The 25100-nt window shown below is 26.4% G+C and overlaps 2 protein-coding genes across 3 annotated transcripts in view; one reads left to right on the top strand and one right to left on the bottom strand.

Moving 5' to 3' along the window:
- The window catches only part of LOC107442619 (gamma-aminobutyric acid receptor subunit beta-like), an 82115-nt gene extending 77058 nt beyond the window's left edge, over positions 1-5057 (top strand). Inside the window, exon 9 of the mRNA XM_016056229.3 lies at positions 2642-5057. Coding sequence (XP_015911715.1) covers positions 2642-2983 — 342 coding nt within the window. The 3' untranslated portion in view covers positions 2984-5057. The remainder of the gene's footprint in view (positions 1-2641) is intronic.
- Positions 5058-20096: 15039 nt separating this feature from the next.
- LOC107442615 (gamma-aminobutyric acid receptor subunit beta-like) overlaps positions 20097-25100 on the bottom strand; it is a 299717-nt gene continuing 294713 nt past the window's right edge. For both annotated transcript variants that reach the window (XM_016056221.3, XM_071188358.1), the window contains one exon: positions 20097-20896. In XM_016056221.3, coding sequence (XP_015911707.1) covers positions 20636-20896 — 261 coding nt within the window. In that variant the 3' untranslated portion in view covers positions 20097-20635. The remainder of the gene's footprint in view (positions 20897-25100) is intronic.

Raw genomic sequence — 25100 nt, 5'->3', positions numbered from 1 at the left:
AACTGCATCACCTTTAACTCCCTCAGTGATGCTAATTGTTTTGGATGAATGATTTGTAGGTATATAGGAATATCATTTCTTATGTCAGTTCAAATGATGTTTCTTATTTAAATTTTTTTTTTGCAACTGAAATATCTCAATAAATTGCACATGCATTGCCACAATTTTGAAAATGTCACTTATTGCATCAAATATGCAAAATTCGCTCAATGATTTGCATATCATAATTATTAATGCTTATGTTAATATATTTTATCTTAGTTTAACAAAGATGATTTATGCTAATTTTCTTAGCCACTAGCCATAATTTAAATAAATGCATATAAATTCTAACAATATTCTTTAAAAGCTATAAGTTATCACATAGTTAAAATAATTCCTGTTTACAATTGTATAATCAATTGTTATAGCGCTACTGCAAAGAATTTTAATCAGGAAAAATGGCTGCTTTAGTTTATGTTGAAATCGGTTTATATGAGAGGAAAGAATTTATGATGCATCAGAAATAAGCTACCATTAATTTAAAAACTTCCCATCATCATCATACTATATTTCATTTTTTAAAATAAATGTTACTAAATTGTTTACCTGTTTTAAAAGTATTACTTGTTTTAAATTTGAAAAAAATTTGGAAACCTGTTTAAGTAATTTCATTTTTTTTTAAGACTCTGAATATACATTCTAGTTCAATCCTATTGCTGTAGAAACTATATTGTCTGCAATATTTTCCCAAATGATGAATAGAAATTTAGATTATTAATTGCTCTACTCATGCCCAGAACAAGCAAATATTTACATAAATAAGAAATTCTTTTTTGTACTAAGAATGCTAAGTTAAGCTATATGTAATTATAGACTGCTCAGGAATTGCAATAAAGTTTTATGTAAGTTCAATTTAAATAAATCAATTAAAATTACTTTTTGTTGATATAGTTTATTTTATTGACATGTTGTGAAACAAAACATTGTACAACTTACTTTGAAAATGAATATTAATGAAATGCTTGATGATAATGAAAAATGTTGAATTTCAGATTAACATAGAGCTAATTGCATTTTAGGTTTTCAAATTTGCATTCTATGTTAGCATAATAGTAATTTAGGTCATTTGTAATTCAGGAAATAGATGTTTTAAAAATTAGTTCTAAACAAATTTTTGCTTGTAAGCCTCAACAATGCATTTATATTTTTTGTTAGTTTTGGGTGCTAGGTATCAGGCCTAGATATTCCTATATTGTTCCTTACACTTGTAAAGATGAAGCATTTAAATTATTTTATAATTTAATTAAAATCTAAAAAAAGGTTTTTATTAAAAAATAAAATACTTTCATAGGTTTTATCACAAATTAAGATGAACATTGTAGGATAATCATAGCCAAAGAATTATTTTTAATTTGAAACACAGAACCATGCCTAATAATTGAAGTTGAATGTTCTTTGTAAGTTGTTCTGGCAAACACGCTGAATGTTCTTTGCGAACAAACTAAAACGTGTTCATTCATAACAAAAAGTCTGTCTATTTCATAAGCCTGTCTGATTCATAGCTGGCATGACATGCCTTAAAATTGACAAAAATGAGTCAGTCAGTCCCAATCAGTTCATTCAGTCTCAATGTACGAGTTTAAGATGGACTGTTAGGAAAAGTAACTTCATGATAGAGGTTTCATACCTAAGTATGCTTAAAGAGATAATTTTGATTAATTTATACCAAAATCATATGTGTTACTTTTTAGAGTGTAATATGAGACAGGGATGTGCACGAAATATTGAAGTTGCTAAAGTAAGCTTTATTTATAAAGCCATTTAGATTGCTAACTTTTAATAACTGCTTTATTTTCATCAAATAGAAATATTTTAAAAAAGAGTAATTGAGAAATCAATTGAAGATATTAGAGTGCAAATATCTACTAATTGATCCCTTTCACTAAAGAGTAAGTATATAAAAATATTTTATGAGAATGCTTCTTTTGGTAAATTAGTTTATAGTGTTAACAGTTTGGTTGTTAGCCAATGAAATTATCTGGATTATAAGTACAAGTATAAAAATGTTTTTTATGAAGCTTATCGAATGGGATAAAGAAATGCTTAATCCTCTTAGGATATTGAGTTTAAAAGAAACAATGGTTGCGATCTATGTTAGTTATAAATTTAATATTATAAAATCCTTGTCTGAGAACAATTTATCTTATTTTTATAAATAATAACTTTATTTTAGACATTTCCCTGTTTAAAGGGAAATCTGGGCTCAGATTTAGCATTAATTTCTGTTTTCTTCTATTTCTGAAAATAAAATGTATCTGACACTTCTCTTAAATGATGTAGCAGATAAGAGTTTCAAAATTTTGAAAAATGAAAAAGTATTGATGTTTAGTGATATTACTATTTGACATAAACTAAATTAATTGGCAACAAAGACAATGGTGGTTGATACAATGTTTTATTCAAAGTTAAAAAAAAACAAAAAAATTATAATGGACTTAATAAACTTTTAATGATTTAAACTTATAAGAATCTAAACTTATAACAAACTAAACTTATAACAAACTAACTAGCTTTATAGTTGCAACTATATCTCATGATGTTAAACAGTTACAAAAAAAAAGTTTAACTCTTTTAGTCTTACATTTAATTTTCTTTCTAGAATGAAGAAATAATTGAATTGCAAGATGTCAGAGTTTCTCCTATACCTTATCTTCGTAGAAAAAATAAAACAACATATTCTTCAGAAGCTTCTTTTCCACCATCTTTTAGAAGGACTAGAAGTTATTATTCCCAAGGTTTCAATCGCAAATCTCTTGATCGTTCATCAGACAGACATCGTAAACCATATGTTTTAAGTAGTTTAAAACGAGGTGCTCAGGCTTTGAAAGCACATATTCCAAAAATCAAAGATATTAACAAAATTGACAAGTTTGCCCGAGTGATGTTCCCACTTTCATTTTTACTTTTCAATTCAATTTATTGGTGCTTTTATGTGTTCTAAGATGCTGTCTTACGTGAATTTAATGCTTTCAGTTATTCCATATCAGCTAGCTTATTTCACTAAATGTTTCTATTTTGTAAATTATGATGTATTTTGTTACTGTTTATCATTAAGTTATTATGTCATTATAAAACTTGTCATGTTTTAAAAGATTGTAAACTTTCATGAAATCATATGTGAATTTAATTTTCTTGTGCTGTATGATACTGACATTTTTCTGTATATTCTGATAATTACATACTGATCATATTTATTTAAATCCTTCTTTTAATAATTCTTTTCAAAACAAGTTCTGTGTAGGATCTGGTTGCTTTTCCACTGTATGAACCAGTGTTTGTTGTATTATTTAGTCAAGAAAAAAATTATTCATGCGGAAATGTTTGTACAAATAATTTAAATTTATGTTTTTGTGCAAATTGCAAGTGAGAACAGTGCTCAAAAAAAATATGACCCTGAAAACTTTTGTTTTAACTTCCGGATTTTCACTAAATGCCGATAAAAGTTGTTCAAAGGAGTGACTGCAAATATACTAATAAATTAGTATGAACTATTAAAAAAGTTTACAGAATTGGACACAATAATGTAAATGCTCTGAATGAACATACCTATTTTTTTTAAAGATTTAAATTTTTGACATCAAAATATAAGGGGTAGTCTCCTGGAAAATATAGCTCCATAGTTTTGTCTTGAGAACAATTGAAAGTTCGGTTTACTTACTGTTAATTTCACTTTGTTGAATATTTTGCCATTGGGTGGAAATTTTTTAGCAGATTAAAAATTTTTGCACTCAATTAATAAATTCATTTGTCCTAAGATCGAAATATTATCAAGGTAAAAAAATTTAATAAATTTTTTTTCATTGGAGTTGAAAAATTTAGATTTGTAAGGTATACAAATTTTCACACCATTTTAATATAGTGCAACCTCGAAAATCCGGACTGCTGGGGGGTTTGAAAGGTCCGGATTTCTGAAATTTCCAGATTTTAGATATCTTACTTAAATTGATAGAATTATTAAAGCTTTGAATTCGCCAGGCTGATTTCATGATTAAACGTGCGTGTGTAGACCTCCGACGTCAATTTTAACAACTTAACATAAATATACACTTTAAATAATAAATAAGGGACATTAAAAATCAAATTTTCGTCATTTTCCTAGGTAATCGATTGTTTAGATAACAATATTAGCAATTAAAACTAAAAATATAGGCTTGAAACGAGAGCTGAATTTCAACTTATAACTGAAACAGATGCTTCACGACTACACTGTACCAGCTGATACTAATCCTTTTTTTGTTGAGGGATGAAAGAATTTGTCCCCGCCTCCTAGGCTTCAAGGTTAAGAAAGAACCAGTTTTCTTTCTTAACAAGGCGAAAAACAAGGTGGTAGAAGAATTCCCCCTGCAAGCCTTATCTATCAAAGAGGGGAGTCCCCTATATATTCTTTGTTATCTATACAGAGCTGATAAGAATGACTGGAATTTCCATATAAGCTGTATGCTTTCATTCATTCCCCACCCCTACCTCTTCATCTACTGCTTCATTGTTGGAGAAAAGTTGTGGTTTCTTACTCTTACATTTAAATTTTTATTTTAAGTGACTTTTTGTTTTTTTTTGGAAATTTTTTTCTGGCGAATTAGATGTAAGAGTCCGAATTTTCGAGGTCATACTGCACATGCAATTTGTCAAAAAATCTATTTTAAGTTGTTTAAAGTGGTGCTCAAGCTTTGAAATATTATGTGACTTCATTTGATGCTTTTAATTACTTTATATCAGTTGGCTTATTTCACAAAATGTATTTATTTTGTAAATTATAAGGCATTTTGTTTGACATTATGTTACGATGCCATTATTATTTGTTGTGTTTTGAAAGTTTTTAAACTTTTATGAAATCATAAGTAAATTTTAATTGTTTATTCAATACAACACTGAAAGTTTTTTTTATATATTCTGATAATTACTAATCACATTTATGAAAATCCTTCGAAAATCTCTTCAAAATAAGTTCTGTTTATGATCTGGCTTATTTTCCATTGTATGAACCAGTTTTTGTAGTATTTAGTCAAAAAAAGAAAGGATTCCTAAAAAAATATTTGTACAAATGATTCAAATTTGTGTTATTGTGCAAATTACAAGTAAGAAACGTGCACAAAATAAAAAATAATACCATCTTAAATTTTAATGAATGGATTTTCACTAAAAGCCGAACAAAGTAGTTCAAGGGGTTGACCTCAATTACTAATAAATTAGTACTAACTGTTAATGAAGTTTACAGAATTAAACTCTTAATTAATACCATCTTAAATTTTAATGAATGGATTTTCACTAAAAGCCGATCAAAGTAGTTCAAGGGGTTGACCTCAATTACTAATAAATTAGTACTAACTGTTAATGAAGTTTACAGAATCAAACTCAAAAATGGAATTTCTCTGAATAAACATATAATTTTTTTTGACAGATTTGGATTTTTGAATTCAAAATATAGAGATTAATTGAATGGAAAATTTAGTCCCAATAGTTTAGGCAGTAGAGCAATCAAAAGTTTGGTTTCTTTACTGCTAATTTCACTTTTTACATATTTTGCCTTAAGTTGGAAAAGTTTTTAGCTAATCAAGTAGGTTTTGCTTACAATTATAAAATTCATTTTTCTAAAGATAGATACTTATTGAATAAAATAATAAAAAAACAATGAAAAATAGCTAAAATCTATTATTTAAGATGTATCTTTTATTTTGGGTATGGTCAATATTATATTACCTTGTTATCTCTCATAATATTTTACATTTGTGAATTGATGTATAAAGGAAGTTCAGTAGTAGTACTTATTTTAGGGACTTTTTTTATATTATCTGTGAAATTTAAATTCTTCTATAGATTTTTATTACACAGTAAAATAAGTTTTCTAATATAATATAAGTTTTCTCTTTGAAAGTATGGGTTAAATTTAGGAAATATACGACTTGCAAAACAAACAACAAATGCCGATATTTGTTTTTAAAATTTTTTATCGAAAACCAAAACTTAATTTTGCTATAGAGGATTTGTGAGAGGAAAGGATTATTTAAATTTCATTCATTTTTAGCATTAATGTAAATTTCTAAACGAAATGGCGAAATAAGTAAACTTGTTATTTTTATTATATACTTATATTTTACACAGTGCAGTCTATTTTTAAAACACTATTAAAGTTTTAAAAAGAAATGTAGGTGTACTACCTTCTTTACATAGATGCATTCAACAATGTGTTCATCACCTTATTTTAAATATATTTGTAAAAGAATCATAGCAATTTCTAAAATTAATGTAACCTCTGTTATTTGTAAAATTTTTTAATCTCTTAAAAAATTTCCTCAATTAAATTTCTATTGATATTATTTTGTATGATTTGATTTTGATTTGTGTTTCTTTGCATGATGTTTTTTCTTTATTTAATAACTATTTTTATAAACTTTTTACTACCCTAAATAGTTTTACATACCCTGTTCAAACATTAAATGATAAACAATTAAAACAAAGATGATATATTTATATATAACTTTAAAAGCATCAAGAAAAACAGATTAGCTGAAATAGATTTTCTATTGTTTAAATATACAGTTTTGGGTGTTTTTCTTCATTTGTTTTTAAAGTACAGTATGAATGTAATTTTATAAGTATTTTGACTTCAAATGAATTAGATATCTCAGTGCTTGTATGGAGGTGCATGGAATATTATTTTTTCATAAAGGAAATTTTCATTGCCAAAGTGACCCATGTTTTGCAAAATGTTCTCTAATAAATTGGTGAATGGTTAAGTTTTAGATTTCGTTGGATAGTTAAAACATTTAATAATCTCTACATTAAAAAAATTTAGGTAACATCTTATATTTAGGGTTTTCTCTGAAAATTCAGATAAAAAAATTAAGGTTCCTTAAAAGTTTTTGAATACCTTGTGGTTCATTGATTTAAGAAACCAGAAACCATGGATTGGAAATGATGCAAATTATTTTCTCACTAGCAGATTGAAGTTTTTTTTTTAATTCTACATTTCCATTTGAACTTCAGAAATTTTTTAGCAATCTAAATACAAATTAAATAGATAAAGAACTAAATGAGACTGAAAAATAAATTTTAGCTTCTTTCAAATTATTTGTTTCAAACTGATTTTGCAACCTCTGGGACCAAAGCTATTTCATGTATTTTCATTTAAAAGTGATTCTCTTATATGGTAATTAATAGAAATTTTCTTTTTAACTATGTTAACTAACCTTAACTATGTTAAATAATTGTTTATCATCTTTATTTAATGCATTTTTTATATCTCATAGGTTCAATGTGATATTTCATTTTATTTTTGTAAAAAAAAAATATTGTAATAAAAATAGTTTGATAATGAATGAAAAATATAATATGAAATTTATCAAGGTTAATTTTTCAAACTATTTTATAAGTTTAATTATAAAAGTTACTATTATATTATGAACATGTAATTTTTTTAAGAAATTTAATTAATAAAATGTAGGGGTCTTGTATGTGTGACTTGGGAGATATTTTGATTGCACATCAAATTATTTAATTCAGTTTAAAACAATAGCTGAAAAATGAAATTAGAAAACTGCAGAAAAACTATTTTTTTAGGCGATAACTAGGAGTGTAAAATTCATGGCTGACAGTTATAAAAATCAAGCAGATTTATTATTTTACTTTTCTTATGTTTCTATTTTCACATGCAGTTAAATGAGTAGTGAATTGTTTTCAGTTTTTATTTATCATTTGTGTTTTTTGAGACATTTTTTGATGAGAACATAATATTTTTTCTCTATAAAATGCTCAAACAAACAAAATTTAATGTGGATCAGTTAAATCTAAGGAATGATTCTGGAAATAAATTATGCCTTTAGTGTTTTCAGGGAAAAGATAAATTTTATAGGTATTACAATTTTTGCAAGAAATAAGCTATTTTTAATTGTGGAAAAATTCAACTAATGCAGGACACAAATTTAACAATTTCATATGAACTAAAATCTCAAGAAAGGAAAGTTACAGAACTAGTCACTTCTCAAACACCTAAGAATAAGTTGAATGTTTTAAAGGAAAATTTAGATACAGCACTTCAACTTATTAGAGAGCAATAAACACCTAGAAATTGCGCTAATAAGAAAATCATTTAAGGATGTTGCTGTTGCACAAGCACTTATAACAGCAGGGAATAAAAAGTTAAAAATGGCAAAAGATAAATAAGCAATTGCTTTTAGAATTTCATTCCTTATTTCTATTTTTTTCCTCTCAGATCTGTATATCTATCTTAATATACATAAGCAATTTAAGGGCCATGTGGAAAATTATTGTCTCTTTCTATTACTGAGTAGAAAACAGGATTGCTAATATTATTCAAATCTTCGTGAATGTGGATCGGGCATGATCACTTTTCTTTGCATTATTCATTAAAAAATTGTGAACGAAGTCTTTTTCTAACTTTGAACACATTGTGGAAAAGTGATTAACTTCATGTGGCCCGAGAATGACGTTTAGTTTATATTTTCAAGAAAGTGAACACCCACTGCATCTTACCCTAAAAATAATTGTTATACTTATCCTTTTACTGAATCTCTTTATCTATGTTATTGAGCATGTGTGGCAGTGATTTTGATTTCTCAAATTTATTGCTCTGACACTTAGGCACAAAGGGTTGATGACTCCTAATATGACGCTTTAATCATATCTAAAAGTTATCTCAAATATAGAGAAAAGATTTGCATCTTTGCTAACTTACTGATGAAGCTTTTGAATTATTTATATTATAACTCTCTCAATTTTTGTTTATAGACTGTGGTGCTTTTCAAACTATATAAAATACTAATTTTGCAATATGAAACTTAAATATTTTCCTTAATTTGATATACTTATGTATGCTTCGTAAAACTTAACTATTTTTAATTAGTATTTTTGAGCAAAAGTAGTCAAAAAGTATTTTTTCAACTTAAAGCTACCATTTTTTTCGAAGATGGATTTAAATCTGAATACGTGCCATGAAAATACTGCTGTATATTTTCAGCTTTTCTCAGTTACTTAAAGTTTCATTTTTTCACTAATATTGTTTCAAAATGTCATATTCATTTAAACTTCATTAATATCTGATTATAAACTTGCTGTAAATATTCCATTTCGTAGATTTTTTGGTTTTTATATGTATAATTTATGATTCTTTATCTTTTGAAATATGAACGCACAAATTCTTCTTTCATGTGCACTAACATTATGAAATATATGTTATTTTATATCTAATGCAAGAAGTTCATGCATTTTAAATAGAGGCTTTCTGTATTGTAATATCTATAGCTTTTTCCAGCTTTATTAAAAAATAATTGCTTTCATACTCTTTATGATTACCTTTGACCTAAGTATTGTTCATATGTACCTTAACAGGCTTTTATATCCTTAACAGTGTATTTTATCTTACATCTTCAGTAAATATTTTATTTAAAGATTTATCTTAATATTTGTTTATAAAACTATTGGAAATGGCAATACTGATGGTTTTGAAATTTTTTTATGAGCTGCTAAATATTTTTTTAAACTAGTATTTGTATGCTCAGGTCTTGCTATATATCATGCTGTTATTTTTAGCTTATTTATGTGTGACTTTTATGAACAAAATGAAGAGAGCTTGATTCAATATGAGTAGTTTTTTTTAAAAATAAAGTTATTTTATTTTCATAATGTTTCACTCTTTGACATTAATAGTTATCAAACTTAAGTGCTGTAAGTTATAAAGTTTGCTGTTTTGAACTAGAACATCATTCTTTTTTAAGTTTTTGCTAATTACTAGTTGAAATAACCAGAAGTTGTTAATCCTTGCATTAAGTCTGATGGCAAGAAATAGTTTGTGATGTATTTGTATTTTCTAAGCTTATGATTCCTTATATGCAATTTTTTATTTTGTGTAACTTTTCTACTAGTTTTGCTTATGTAAAACACAGTTTCCTGTTTACACAATTCTTATTTGTTAAATGCATTTAGCATAGTGCTTAATCTTACATGTTCAAAGATGCTGTGTTACTTTTGTTGATGCTTTCATAATTTCCCTTGTGTAATAACAGGAAAAAAGTCCAAACAGTGTATTTATGCTCAAGAAAATCCCATTTTTCCTGAATTACTTAGCTATTATTTAATCTTATCCAAATATAATTATTGTGCACATTCATTGTTAGCAGTTTTTCATTGTCAATAATATTTAACAATCGAAATCTGTAGGATAACTGATTTATATTTAAAGAAATTGATTTTGATTTGTTTGTATTAGATATCAGTTTTAAACTGGGATTTAAATCAAATTTAAAATTGAAGCTACCAATAAATGTCTTTATTTAAACATTCCATTTAAGAGAAATGTTATGTCTAAAGGATTTGTAAGGCTGAAATATGGCTAAATAAACTTTTTTTAGGTTAGAGAATTGTTTTAATTACAAATACCACATTTACTCTTGATTGCATCTTACTTTTTTATTATTCTATTTTGAAATTCTGTCAAAGTAAGTAGTGATTCCAAGTAAAATTTTCACACTATAGTGCATTGAAAAGATATTTAAGTATGTTCATATTTTAAATTACTAATTATATATTACATACAATAAATAGATTTTCATCTTTAAGTAAATATTTTTTGAAAACTTATTTAAAGTTATTTTAGTATTTCTAAATGCACATAAATTAGTGTAACATCATTAAGTCTAACATACTAATTATTGTATTTTATGCATTATGTTTGCCCTATGTATCATCTGATAGATTTTACTTATTGCTCAAGTCTTTGTTGTTTGTTCCAATTTGCTTGATTAAATTAAAGAACCGTATTATAAACTTTCGCTTTTCATAAAAAATTTGTTATATCAAATAATATAGTGTGACTAGTCTTTGTTCTGACTAATTAAAAAAGGAAATAGTGAAACAATTAGAAATAATGGGATAGTAAAAAACACAAATATACACAATTGTTATATTATAATGTATTCATTATTGGTCAAAGTTATTTTAATCAGCTTGCAGAATGCTGATCTTAATTGATACCCCTTATTTATTAAGAAAGAAAAAAACTTTTGCTTTTGCGAGAAATAGTACTTAAGTTTAACCAAAATATATTATAGTATTTTGTCTTGGCATATTGTAAGATTTTATTTTAAAGTACATCTGGCCTTACTAAGTTTAAATTCATTTTTAATTTATTTATTAAAAATTATTTCTAATTTTTTATTCATTTATTTTTATATTTATTTGGTATATTTGAATACATTACTTACAGTTTATTTCAATATAAAATAAATTGCATTCAATATAAAATTAACAAATAAAAAATTAATACAATGAAATTAAAGTTCTGTTTCTTACTACTTAGCAACATTTTTTAAAGAAAATAGGTAATGAGAAATATTTTTTCCATGTAATTTTGTGAGAAGAATAAGTTAAAATATTTTTTACAATTAATTACAGCTATTCAAGATCCAGAAATAGTTTTGTAAAAATTAGAAAACAATGACTTTAAAAAAATGACTCTAAGTATGTTAAATTTTCAATAAGGCCAGTTGTGAGAAATAATTTTTTATGGAAATATTTATAATGTTTCACTAATTTACTGAAAGTAAATGAAGGCTCTTTATAAAAGTGCAATAGTTTTCTTATTACACTTGTGTTTTTCATTAGGACTATCTCCTTATATATATATATAAATAACAGTCAAATGCATAAGCTAAGCTATAAGCTAACTTAGTGAAAGTTTTGTGTAATAATGCCATTTAAACTGTAGATATTGCATTCAATTGGCAGATGCCTGTATTTATTTATATGATTATGGAAAAGAAACATTAAAGTATATTTTGCTTATCAAACTTTTATTTCATATGATAAACAAGGAAAAATATACATGTTTAAACAAATACACTGAAGGCAGAACACTATTCTTTTTAAATAATACTTAATAATTTGATACACACAATCCATTTCATTGCAAAGCTACATGTGCTAATAATATTAAATATGCCATTTGTCATATTTATACTATTTTCTTTTAAAGTGTTATAAACTAAAACTTTTTCTTAAAAAAAATTGTGATACTGTTTTGTACAAATCATATCTTTCTAACCAGTTAATATTTTTGGCATGGAAGTTTTTTGGCACTTAGTTACATGTTTAGTTATTGATTCTAGTGAGTTTTATCTAGTTTTTTGCTTTGTGTTTAACAGTCCCTTCATATTAAGTAGGACATGTATATCCATAATCTATCACAAATATATATATTCTTAGTTTCATCACAATTCAATTAAATGACTTCTAATTTTCAACTCCTCACAGTTAAATTACATTTCATTGTTTCAATCTGTTTAATACCACTTATTCACTACACATTTCAAAATCAGAAAAGGAGATCTATAGACTAGCTAATCTTTATACTAGTTTCTTGAAATAAAAACAAAGAAGAGAATACTCTTTACCAGTTTTAAATATTGTTATGCATTTACTATGTATGAACATAGGTTGTATATTTAATTATGTCTTTTAGTTTTCTGTACTTGACAGAAAATTTATAATATATAGATTTTTATTATGTATATACATCTGAGTCATCCAGTTGCAAAACTAAATTTGCAACATCCAGATTTTTATCCCCTGTATAAAACATAGATTAAAACTGAACATAAGTTGTTGTATGCCTGTTAAGTTTGTAAAAGGAATTGTTTTCATTTATATTAAAAATAATTGTTAGTACTTAGCAAGTTTTGCAACAATGTGACTCTCATATATCTTACATAAATTATTATATATTATAAAACAATAGTTATATTAGAATTTTTAAAGATACCTTTTGAAAGCTTTGATGAATAGATTTACATGTACAAATAGTTAAGACTTATTAATCAAGTAAAGAAATTTAAAGATTGGTATTGAATGACTTAAAATTCGTTGGACTTTGAGAAAATTAGATAGATTTCAATGAATCTCATTGGTTTTTATAATTTTTAATACTGTTCATTTTAAATTTTACAAAGAAGCAAGAAAAATATTGGATATTGGATTGTGAGTTCTATGTTTGGGGAATTAGAAGCAAAACCTATGTAAGCAGAAACTTTTGGCATTTTATATTAATGATTTGTTTACTTTTTATACTTCATTTTCAAAATTCAAGTACAGAGTAAGCACAAAAGATGAACAGTTTAATGATAAACACATTTGCTTCTATACTAAGTGCGACATTGCAAAGAACAACTGAATACATTTAGCTTTCATCTCAAATTTTGGAGATAGGTTACCACCATTGGACTGTTTAATGTCTTTTTTTTTAGGCCAAAAGATAGTGACCGAATTTAAATTTAATTTCTTGTCAATTCAATTTTAATTGTCTAGTAACCACTTAATTTTCTTCCAGAAAGGTTTGTTTATGAATTGCTATATTCAGTTCAATATTAAAATGTTGAACTTTTTGTTGTATTAGTAGCAGAAAGTTGTGTTTAAAATATATTTCCTACACAAAAGCTTGAATTTTTTTCTAGATCGACACTTAATCATGGTCAAAAGCTTTTTCAGTGATGCATGTTCTGCTACATTTAGATGAAATATCTTTAAAACTTGAATTGAAAACTAAATGCTTTTACCCTGGAATGATTAACTTAGTATTTCATCCAGGTTAATTTTAATGCATTGTTTAAATTTTTTTGACGCACATCTTATTTAAAAATTTAAAAATTTTAGAGTAATTAATTTTTTACAATTTCTTTCATAAGGTAAAATATATGTATAATCAAGTTACACAACTAATTAATTATTAAATAGTATAAGTAGTTCTTAATAACCATACGTTAGTATAAATAATGGCAAATAGTTAGTAGATATAATAAATAGTGTTTTCAGGAATACATTTCTTAATTTTTCTTGACTGATCTTTTTGTAGTGTATACACAGCAAATGCATTAGAAACGTTTTATAAATTTCTGATCAAGAGTAGATTTCTCTCGTTCTACAAATTAAAATAAAATTATTCTTGAATGAGGTACCGTAATGAATATTATGCTCTCTATATTAACTCTTTGTTGAGCAATATCTGGACGTTTCTGTTTTAAAATATTCTGCTACTGTGAAATCTAGTTCTTATATAAACTGCAGATATTTTAGGTATGTACATGCTTGTATATTCATTATCACGACATTAAGTGCTGGATAAAAATCTAAAATGTCATCAGATATAGAATTATTTTACATATTCCTATGGATATTTCTCATCAGCTTTAGGTAGAGGACAGCGTTGCGCCATCTTATGTGTTTAATGACTCAGAAGGATTTTTATTCAGGTATATGATGTGTATTAATAAGATATTTTTTTATTAGAAATTTTCTTGCCTTTTTATTGGCACTTTCTTGCTCATAAATTAAGTAAGATTAAATTAGTTTTATTAATAATAGTCATAATTATCTAATTAATGGTTATAACTTATAGTATTAGAATTGAGAAGATATAAGAAACTCATTACATAAGAAAGGTTTTTTGTTGATAGCTAATGGAGTTTAATTATTTGGAAGGTACTAAGGGGAATGCAAACAAATTTCTCATACCAAATATTTAGACTGAAGGAAAACAGATTATGAATAAATAATAGTATTACTACCGTAGTTATGATTTATAAAATATTTTTACTCTTATTGGTAAGAACTACACTGTAGGCAATTAAATAGGTATAGAAACAACAAATCTGCTTATGTGTTTTGAGTATTATTTAATGGCAATTTTAGTCCGGAAAATATTTTCCTTTCAATGCCTTTCTGTTTTCAATTCATTTATTGACAATTTGTAGTTAATATTTAACAACATACTCGTTAATTCTGAATCCCGTGTACATAATACATTCTATGTTTTCCTTTCACAGATTGTTTCTTTTTCATTCTCCAAATAAAGTTAATAAATGCAGAATAATCTTCATATTTTACGTTTACACAAATTTATCGTAACTAGCAAATAAAAATTTTATAAGAATTGCTTAAGGTATAATAATTATTTATTTACATATTAAATCATGTGGGAGTTTTTTTAAAATTTCTTTGCTTATTTTGTTGCCTAAAATCTGTTTACAACATTAATTTTTGTCTTGGTGCCAATTTCTCTTTCTAAATATGTTCTTTTATAATATATATTTTTTCGTGTAACTAGTATGAATACAAAATTGTAATGCAATTGCCCCTGCAATTGAGCTATAAATATCTTATTACTTAATAGTGATTGATAAAAAAATGAGAATGTTGCTTCTTCATTAGTTAATGTATTTTGTAAAAATTATTAATTGGTTACTCAGTTGAAATTGATTAAGAGTTATTAATGTTTGTTTGGATAACTTAGCAAATGTTATTGAAAGCTTTTTGCACAAAAAGTATGCATTTTTAGTTCCACTATTTATTTTATAAAAAATAGGTAAATTTTTTGTTTTGAAATTATTCCTGAGTACCTTTAATTTTATTAAGATTTTTAACATTCTTTAACTTTGATTTCCATTTGCATTAATTTAGATTTATACCGCATTGTAAAGTTATTAATTTTTTTAAGATAAATATTTGTTAGCTTTCTTATTTTTTTAAAAAAAACCCATATATCATAAAAAATCAATTATTTAACAGTAAATTCTTTCTGCTGGAACCTAGTTTCTAAAATAGTTTAGATTTTTGAGCAAAGAAAACAAACTGATTTCATTTTTCATTTATGTTTGTTTGGATTGCTTAGCAAATGTTATTGAAAGCTATTTGCAGAACAAGGAATACAGACTTTAAATTCCACTAATTATTTTATAAACAATAGGTACATTTTTGTTCTGAAGTTATTCATGAGTACTTTAAATTTCATTGAAGATTTGTAACATTCTTTCATTTAGATTTTCATTTTCATGGATTTAGATTTATATTGTATTGTAAAGTAATTAATTTTTTTGAGATAAATATTTATTAACTTTCTTATTTTTTTTATATAAAAAATCATATATCATAAAAAATCAATTATTTAACAGCAAATTCATTCTGCTCGAACACAGTTTTTAAAATAGTTTATATTTTTGAGCATAGATTAAAAAAAAAAAAAAAAAAAAAAAAAGAAAAACAGATTTTATTTGGCATTTTGTATAAAACTTAAAAACAATTCTGTGATAGATAGAAGTATATATATTTTTTTCTGAAAAGCTGCGAAATTATTTTTATCTAAAAGTGGACGAAAAAGTTGGAATGCTTTTGAGAATGCGTCAAAAATATGCATTTTAAAATACAATGTTTAATCTAATCTCTATCTAAGGAATATGAATAAGAAATTATTAAAACAACTAGATTTCTGAAAATTTCATATTTTTTTTAAATTCCTTAAAACTTATCTAAAACAAAATTTGTTTTTTTAAAGCATTAGCTTTAAGATGTTAAACAACTAGATTTCTGATTAAAACAACTAGATTTCTAAGAGTTTAATATTTTTTTAAATCCTTTAAAATTTATCGAAGACAAAATTTATCTTTTTAGAGCATTAGTTTTAAAATGTGATGTGTGTATGTAATGTATGTATGTCATGTGATGTATGTAAATCATAATTTTGTTTGAAATAAAATTCATTTTAAACTTAATCTTTTTATAAGCTGAAGCATACATTTGATCATAAAATTTTAAGTATCGATGTGTTTTTAATTTTAATAAGATGTAATTTTTTACTGAAACAAGACGTGTGAAACTTATTAAATTTATGAATTTAAAGTAATAATAATATAACTTTTCAATTTTTCAAAAATATTACTACCAAATGACCTATTATAAAACAGTTTCTCTATGTTTAGGAAAAGTTCTGGAAATACGTTGGCTATTATGCTCTAATTGCAAATCGTAGTCAAAAGTTGCAAGTTATATATGCCAAAAACATTCTAAAAAGTTCTATAACTCTTAGAAATTCTTGAGCAATGTTTAATAAGTATATTTTGATTATTTAAAATTTCAACAATTTAACAGTTCTAAATTTGTAATAAATTTTAGGGCATTGCTAGAAAAACTAATTATTTTAATTCTAATTTATAGTTTTCTAAAAATGTGCATTTTGCTCTAGCTATGATAATGCAAGCGAAATGTATATTTTATTTGGCAATAATTGATTTTTCGTTTTGCACCATTTTATTTTTCTTCGTCTTTTCATTGTATTTTTTTTTAAATAATTTTTCTAACAAAAGTTTTCTATAATTTCGCTTTTTCCCTCTTAATTCTGCAAAATTTTTTGAAAAATTTATTTTTTTAATATTTTTATAAACATTGCACACATTTGAGAACTTTGAACCCAAAGTATTAGTTTTAACTCATTCAAAAGTGGAAGATACATTGGTTTTTGTATCACCACAAAGCGCATACGACTGCAAATTTTATTCAGTGTTTCCGGAAATAAAATCTTTCATATTCATTAAGTTTATTCTTTTTTTCTTATATTTTCCCCCCAATTTATTTAAAAACTTAACATCATGCATTTTTTTCTTTTAATTTTTTGATTTTTTTTTCTAAAATTGAGGTTATAGTTTGAATAATTAAATGTTAAAATTAGATTGTAAGGCATTTCCTTCGAAAATTTACTTTATTAAAATTAACTTTATTATAAATGTAATGAAAATTTTACATTTATCAGAAATTGCATTAACTATATATATGCCATTAAATATGTAGTTGAATCGGTTAAAAATTAAAACATCATTTAAAATTTGCGAAAATTTATTTCATCCATACGCACATCAATGTAAAAAGCCCTTATCTCCTTAATTTGTATCAATCTTTAAACACATAGTTTAAGAACAGAGTTCTCCATTCTGCTTTTTATTGAATAATTATGTACTAATAATCTTAATTATAAAAGCAAAGCAAATTTTAGAAAATATCACTGTGGTATTCCCACTTAAATTTTAGATTATCTTACATTAATCTTTAAGTCTGCATAACTTTTTGTTTTAAATTTCAATTCGTAATATTCGTAAAGGAAATTTCGATTATACTTGAAAAATTTTAATAATTTGGATATCTCCGTAAATAATTCGAGTAAATATTTAAATTTGTGAACGGTTTGACTCTTTTTCTTTATTTAATGCATTGGATCAAGTAATGCATCATGTTACCTCTTTTTTTTAATTTTCACATTTTTTTAAAAATAGAAGTGCATGTTGTACATAAGTTATTCACAAAACTTAATTGGATTTGATTCACAACATTAAATGTAAACATCTTATAGAATATTTAAAATGTCATAATTGCACGAATATCTTAAATAGTGCAATATTTAAAAATAATATTAAATGAGCTTTTTAATAATTATTTGGCACATTTAATACTAGATTACCTGATATATTTATCAGGGGATTATTAATTAGCTCTTCGTTGATACAATATTTTATATTATGTTTTATTTTGTAACATTTAGCACAGCTTATGTTATGGAGATATTTTTAATTGAACTAATATAAAAAAATGAAGAAGAAAAATCCAGAATTTTGGGTGCATAAAACCACTATAGTTTAATAAATCACGTTATTAAGCAAACTGCTTTATAGTGCAGGAACAGATTTTTGGATTTTTATACTTGCATACCCCTCACTATACATATTGCGATATATAATATATTAATATGCACTTTTTTCCACCATCTGTTCCCTAACTATATCTTAGACCTTTAATCTAAATTAATATTTTTAAATGTATAAATTATAAATTTTTAGCGTTTGCATGTGATATTATGGTTTATTAAACCCACTATTTTCAGTTAATTAAATTTCGCACAAATTACTTTTTTTGGTATTTACTAGGTGTAAATGTAAGTGGTGAAAGGATTCTGATTTTCTGTGTTATTTTCTAACATTTTAAAAGTTTGAATGCTTTTTTTTCCTAACAGATACCTCAACAAACCATGCACTGGTTAATTTAAAACAAGTTAGTATTTTGAATAATGTAGATATAACATGCAAAAATTATCTGTACGTTTTCACACAACACAAAAAGTACAATTCGTATTTCAGAAATATTTCTTTAAAATCTTTTAAACGTTCAAAAACCTTACAGAATATTTTTACTTTCTAACACGGTGAAATGTTTGCATTACTTTTCTAAAATTGTATATTTGTGACGATGGAAACTGTAATCTCATCAAATAAATTATGGAAACATTTCAAAAACGTTTCAAATGTTGATCATGTCTGTCTTTAGTGAAGCTTTTTTTTCTAATGAAAATTGCCGCAAAAGGCAATTTTATATGAGGCCTTATAACCGTAGCTACTGAAAGTTTTTTGTAATTTTGGTTTTGCTTGACAATATTCATTTTCCACCTTACTTATAACTGGTTTCAGTACTTGTACTACTACGGAAGTAATTCTTCTTTCTGCTAGTTCCGGTTACATTGTAACATAACCTGTTAAATCTACCATATATTCTAAAGTACTGTAATGAGATGTTCAATATTAAATTTTTTTCCAAACATTGTGTGTGCAATAATGTTTCTAAAAAATATCGTTGCAATGATAGAAACCGTCTTGTCATTAAATAGATTTCGGAAACATTCCATAAATGTTTCAAACGTTGATAATCTGAATATTCACTGGTGCTTTTTTTTCCAGGTCGACGAATTTACCAATTTCCTAGTTTAAATAATAACTATTGCTTGCGATGTTCATTTCCCTCATAACTAAAGAACTTATATATCTAATTCTTATGGCTATGAGAGTAACTCTTACTGTGTGTTCCGGTCAAACTGCAACATAGGTTCTTGTAATATCGACTTATTATTCCAAAGGTTAGTAAACAGACAGTGTTATTTAGTGAAAAGATTATAATTATTTTGTAATTTCTACTTGTATCTCACTCAATCAACGAAATATAAATGATGTAAAAAGACTCAAAAAGTTTATATGTGTAACCTTATATATTATCTTAGAGATTACAACCCCAGAAATATTTCATTTGCGAAGAAAAGGCTATATTTCAAAGATTACAAAACAAAAACATTTCTGAAAGCATATGTAATGCTCGTTGTGAGAAAAACATGAACTGCTTTTTTGAATTCTAATGTTCTGAGGCACAATAAAATAATGGTGGTAATATTTTTCGTTTTTAATCAATTTCTGTTTGTAATAAATTCCCGCTGAAATTCTTGTTGTTCAAGGTATTTATGATGATAAAAATATAAGTAATATTTGAAATGAGCCTTTCACGATGTTTGAAACTTAAAGGGAATTATCAATTGCACTTTACCATGAATATCCAGTTTGCTTTTTGTGTTGTATGCTGATGTTTCATAGTAAGGCTATATTGTAGATATAAAATACGGAAATATTCTTGAAATATTCTTGAAATATTAAATGTAACTTTTTGTGCTGTGTTGGGCTAAATCAAAACTTAATAGTTGAGCTTTGTGCCGAATTCGGTTGTGCTAACAATATTCAACGCGTGCAGTATTAAATCGACGAATTCATGTACTCTATTTCGTGATCAGGTATTGTGATAGAATTTCGTATCAACTTACATCAATAATTGCCTAAATCTTAATTGAATTTTTTACTGTGTGAGCATTTCTGTTTGTTAATCGGGATGGTAACGACTAGGTCTAAATATTATCGATGTACTTTTTGCAAATTCATGCATAATTATTTTTGACAAGTTAAGACAGCGCAAGGTTATCCTCTCCTAAAGTATCGCTGATGTGTAAATAGATAATCCAATAGGTTAGGTTAAACGAGATGAAAATCACTGGAAACACCAGACGGGAATATTTGTCAATGTCGCTGGGGAGAATGCCAAATAAACCCTCTGGTAGCTTGGGCGCTCCTGCTTCCATCTCTGAAGGGTTTTTGTGCAAGTTTTCGACTATAGCAGGCCTCATCGGTATTCTTGGGTCTGGAAACTTCGTTCGTGGATCATACTGAAAAGAAAAATAAAGCATATTTATTTAAATGAAATATCTTTATTCATTATCACCGTTAATTGTTAACTTAAATTAGAATATTTTTAACGGAAAGTTAACTGGAGGAGTTTAATAACATAAAATTAAGTTGGTGTTTAGAAATGTAAACGGAAAATATGTTTTGTTGGTGTGTATTTAACCAAACTAAGATAAAAAATTAGATTTATATTCATAATTCTATTTTACGTTGTAAATAAACACAATGTAGCATATTACTTATAATTTGTTCCATGTTGTCTTGAGTTTATTATTTAAAAAAACGCCATTAGTGATAAGGACCATTCTCACTAGATGAGATTTTCTTCGCATGCGAACGAGAACCTTATTGGTGAGTTTTAGTGGGTAAATATTTTCCACTAAGGTATTCAAGCCAGAGGCTGAACTATATAACTGAGCGGAATAAATCAATCGTTGTTTGTACCATTCCTATTGGACGATTCATATTCCCATTCCAATATAAATGTATTCCTATTGGTTGCTATCTGTCATTGATTGATAATTAATGTAGTACCAGTGGACAGGTAAAGTCCAGTGACGTCAGCTTAGAGGTGAAAAATATCGCAGGGAGTGAGAATGGTTCTTTAAATTGGAAAAAAAAAAGAGTGATGATTTATAGCTAGGTGTTGAACTGGTTGTATTCCTAAACCAGTTTTGCTTGTTCCTGTCTGAGGATGAAAATTCCCGTCCCTATGCAGTGAAAAGTTGTTTAATGTTGAAGAAAATTGAGGTTTATATTTATGTATCGGTAATTTGGTTACGTAGCAAAGTCAACTGGTTAACAGTGGTTGGTTAAGGAGATTGGAAAAAAAAGTTAAAAAAAAAGGACTGAAGTGAAACTCCTTAGGTGGATGAACTGGACTGAGGTGAGAACTGAGGGGAAAAAAACGCTTGATTTGCTTTTTCATTTTGCGAGGTATACTAAACTATGGGAACCATATTTCCCAGATTGCTGTTACCCTCCACATTTTGGGGTCAGAAATCCGAATTCATCATGAAAAAAGATACGTTTATTTACAGATAGTACGTTTTTGTGTCAGATTTCGTAACTTAAAATATCAGCACTAACTAATTGGCAAATTTCAGGTTACCCCCTCGAACTGTTATGATTGTGTCCTAGAATGTGAAGATCCAATCATTAGATCAAAAGTTATTCAAGATGATCCCCCCTCTGCAGAGAATCAAAATTGTGATGGCATGTCTTCGGATCATCCTCCGGGATGCTTCCCAGACCGTCGCCAATAGCCCATTGTGCAGCTCTAGTGCGACGTAAATTAACAACAACAACAACAAGATGATCCGTTTATTTTTTGTGTGCACTGTACGTACATGAACGTGTAGAATACTTCTTCAAAACTACAATTCACTCGATTGTGTAATTTACAGTTACTCCATTTTATTAATTACAATAATACTAGTAATTTGAGAATGAACCTTATAGTGGATATGATAATTTGATTTTGCTGTTGATTATTGTTTTTAATTTGGATTTATGGCTAACTAAGCAATTATACAAGATTCAAATTAATGAGAACTTTTCTTAATCATCTATTAAAATTGCATTCTTTGTTATGTAGAGTGCACTTGTGAAAAATGATTAAAAATGGATGAATGCAAGATTTTGAAATAAGAGTTAAGTGACTTTAAGATTATAATCCTGTTTTTATAATGAGGAGATATTTTCATTAGCGACGTTTACACTTTTTAGTTACGCAAGGATAAAAAACGAGTTAATTTAAATAGATTTTTAAAATTACCTTTTGAAGTAGCTGTTTAAAAAACATTCATTTTTAATTAATTTTTCGACATATTTCAGTATTTCATGAAAGATTAAAAGCTATTTCGTAATTTTCTTGAGTTTATAAAGGCATTGTGATGACATAATTCGGAATTGAACTGAAAAAAAAGTGCTTTATTTTTTTTAAAGATGCGCATTTGTTTTTCTGAGAGACGTAATTATTTTAAGAAATTGTCGAACTATTCTGATTGAAAGCATTTTTTGTTTATTAAATTCAAAGGAAATAAACTATGAAAGATAACATTTTATAGGAAATGTTGTTTTGATTGTATTATTAATTCTTTTACTCTCAATCTTGTAATCAGTTTGGGGAACTATTTGTTTATTTTTCTTCATTGAAAATTGTTTTTTTTTGTGTGCACACAATTCAATGGAAACACTGTGCTTATCAGGCAAAACTTTGTATAGTTTGTCTATTGAAAGAACTTCCTAGTTGCAAAGTTCAAGACAGTGTGCATGTTATGGAAATAAGAAATAGCGCAATTCAAGTAGGGGAACTTCTCACTCCTCTGCTTTCTTTTCTATCACAAACCAAAGCCAAAAAATGTCATAAATATTGACCCAACACATCTAGTTGAAATAGTTAAAACTCGTAACTACAGTCCCAGCCACTTCTCCACATGAATGGTGAGGGGAGTTCTTCCTATAGAGAGACTATACAAATGTGTCCACGAAAGCAAATATGTTGAAAGGATTAAGTGTGAGATAATTTGGGTGTTTATTTTCTGGAAAGTGGTGAAGCATCGTACTAGACTTGTGATATTTACCGAGATATTTTTAAAAAATATAAATTTTTAGTTTTCCATACTTGAAATGTATGAATGAATAATATAACGAAGAAAGCTTTTAAAGGATGTGTTTTTGTAGTGGTCTAAGAAAGGCAAATAAATTTTTTCGCATATCGAAAACAGTTATCAACTGCTTCGTTTTCTGCAAAAAAATTTATAAAGTAATGGAGGATTTTTAACAAAATCAGGACAAATCTGGCTAATTTTGTCATAACTTTAAAAGTTTAAGGACTGTGTAAGCGGCGCTTTGTAAGAATGTTTTTTGAATTGCTTATCGGCAGTAATGGACAGAAATGCTTAAAATCAAATTTACCAGGCAAAGAATCATGTATTAAAATATAAATTTTATTACCTTTAGTTGAAAAGAAAAAGTGCTAACAAAGCGTCGTAAGTTAGAAATTATTTTAATTTTGTACCCATTAGATTGTTAATGTCTGAAAGCGGTTGTAATTTTCATTGGTGATAAATTCTACTTGGCAATAAAATGACAATAAATTCTGCTTATAGCGGCCATTTAAAGGTCAAAACTTGTATTATCAGCCAGCAACGAGCTAGAGTTGAAGTCAGAGTATTCTAACTGCTTGGAAAAGTTGTCGAAATGTTTAATGCGTGAGAGACGCAAGTTACATAAAATGTATTAAAATGAAGTATGAAGTTTTTTAATATTTCCAGTCACTTAAACCCAAAGAAATGCCTCTTGTGTGATATAATGATAGTTTCTTATTTTAACTACCACATCAATATTTAAAATTCTTGTTAGAAAAAAATTCAATTTAAATTAATTTTTTTTTATAAAAAATATTTTGTAGAATAGTATTGGATTATAACACATTAGATTATATTTGAAGATTATAACCCTGAGTGTGTTATTATCAATGTTATTATTATTACTCAGTTCTCAAAAAACTTTAAAGTCATTAGTCAATTTTACTTGAAGGTTTCATGTATCTTACATAGTTGAATAATCTTTCAAATAAATAAATAAATTGTTTTTTCAAAGGTATTGAAATTATTTAAAAAAATATATACTGCTACAAATTGGGAGTTCGTTTTAAAACAGTAATCTTCATATTTCTCAAATACGCGGATCTAGTAAATAATTAAACGTAATTCCCACTCAAAACTTTTGTTTGGACGTTCTTAATTGGAATTGATATTCCAGAAATGAAGTTCCTCGTCTGGAACTGAGTTATAGACATTGACGACATTTTGAATGTTTTGGATGCTAGATTATTGTTTTGAAACAACAATCTTCATATTTTTCAGATACACGGATCTAGTAAATAATAAAACGTAATTCCCACTCAAAACTTTTGTTTGGACGTTCTTAAGTGGAATTGATATTCCAGAAATGAAGTTCCTCGTCTGGAACTGAGTTATAGGCATTGAATGTTTTGGATGTTAGATTATTGTTTTAAAACAATAATCTTCATATTTCTCAGATACACGGATCTAGTAAATAATAAAACGTAGTTCCCACTCAAAACTTTTGTTTGGACGTTCTTAAGTGGAATTGATATTCCAGAAATGAAGTTCCTCGCCTGGAACTGAGTTATAGACATTGACGACATTTTGAATG

Source organism: Parasteatoda tepidariorum, chromosome X2 (genome assembly GCF_043381705.1).
Source record: "Parasteatoda tepidariorum isolate YZ-2023 chromosome X2, CAS_Ptep_4.0, whole genome shotgun sequence".
Classification (NCBI taxonomy): Eukaryota; Metazoa; Arthropoda; class Arachnida; order Araneae; family Theridiidae; genus Parasteatoda; species Parasteatoda tepidariorum.
Note: the sequence above shows the minus strand (reverse complement) of the source record. Positions and strands in the feature narration are given on the sequence as shown.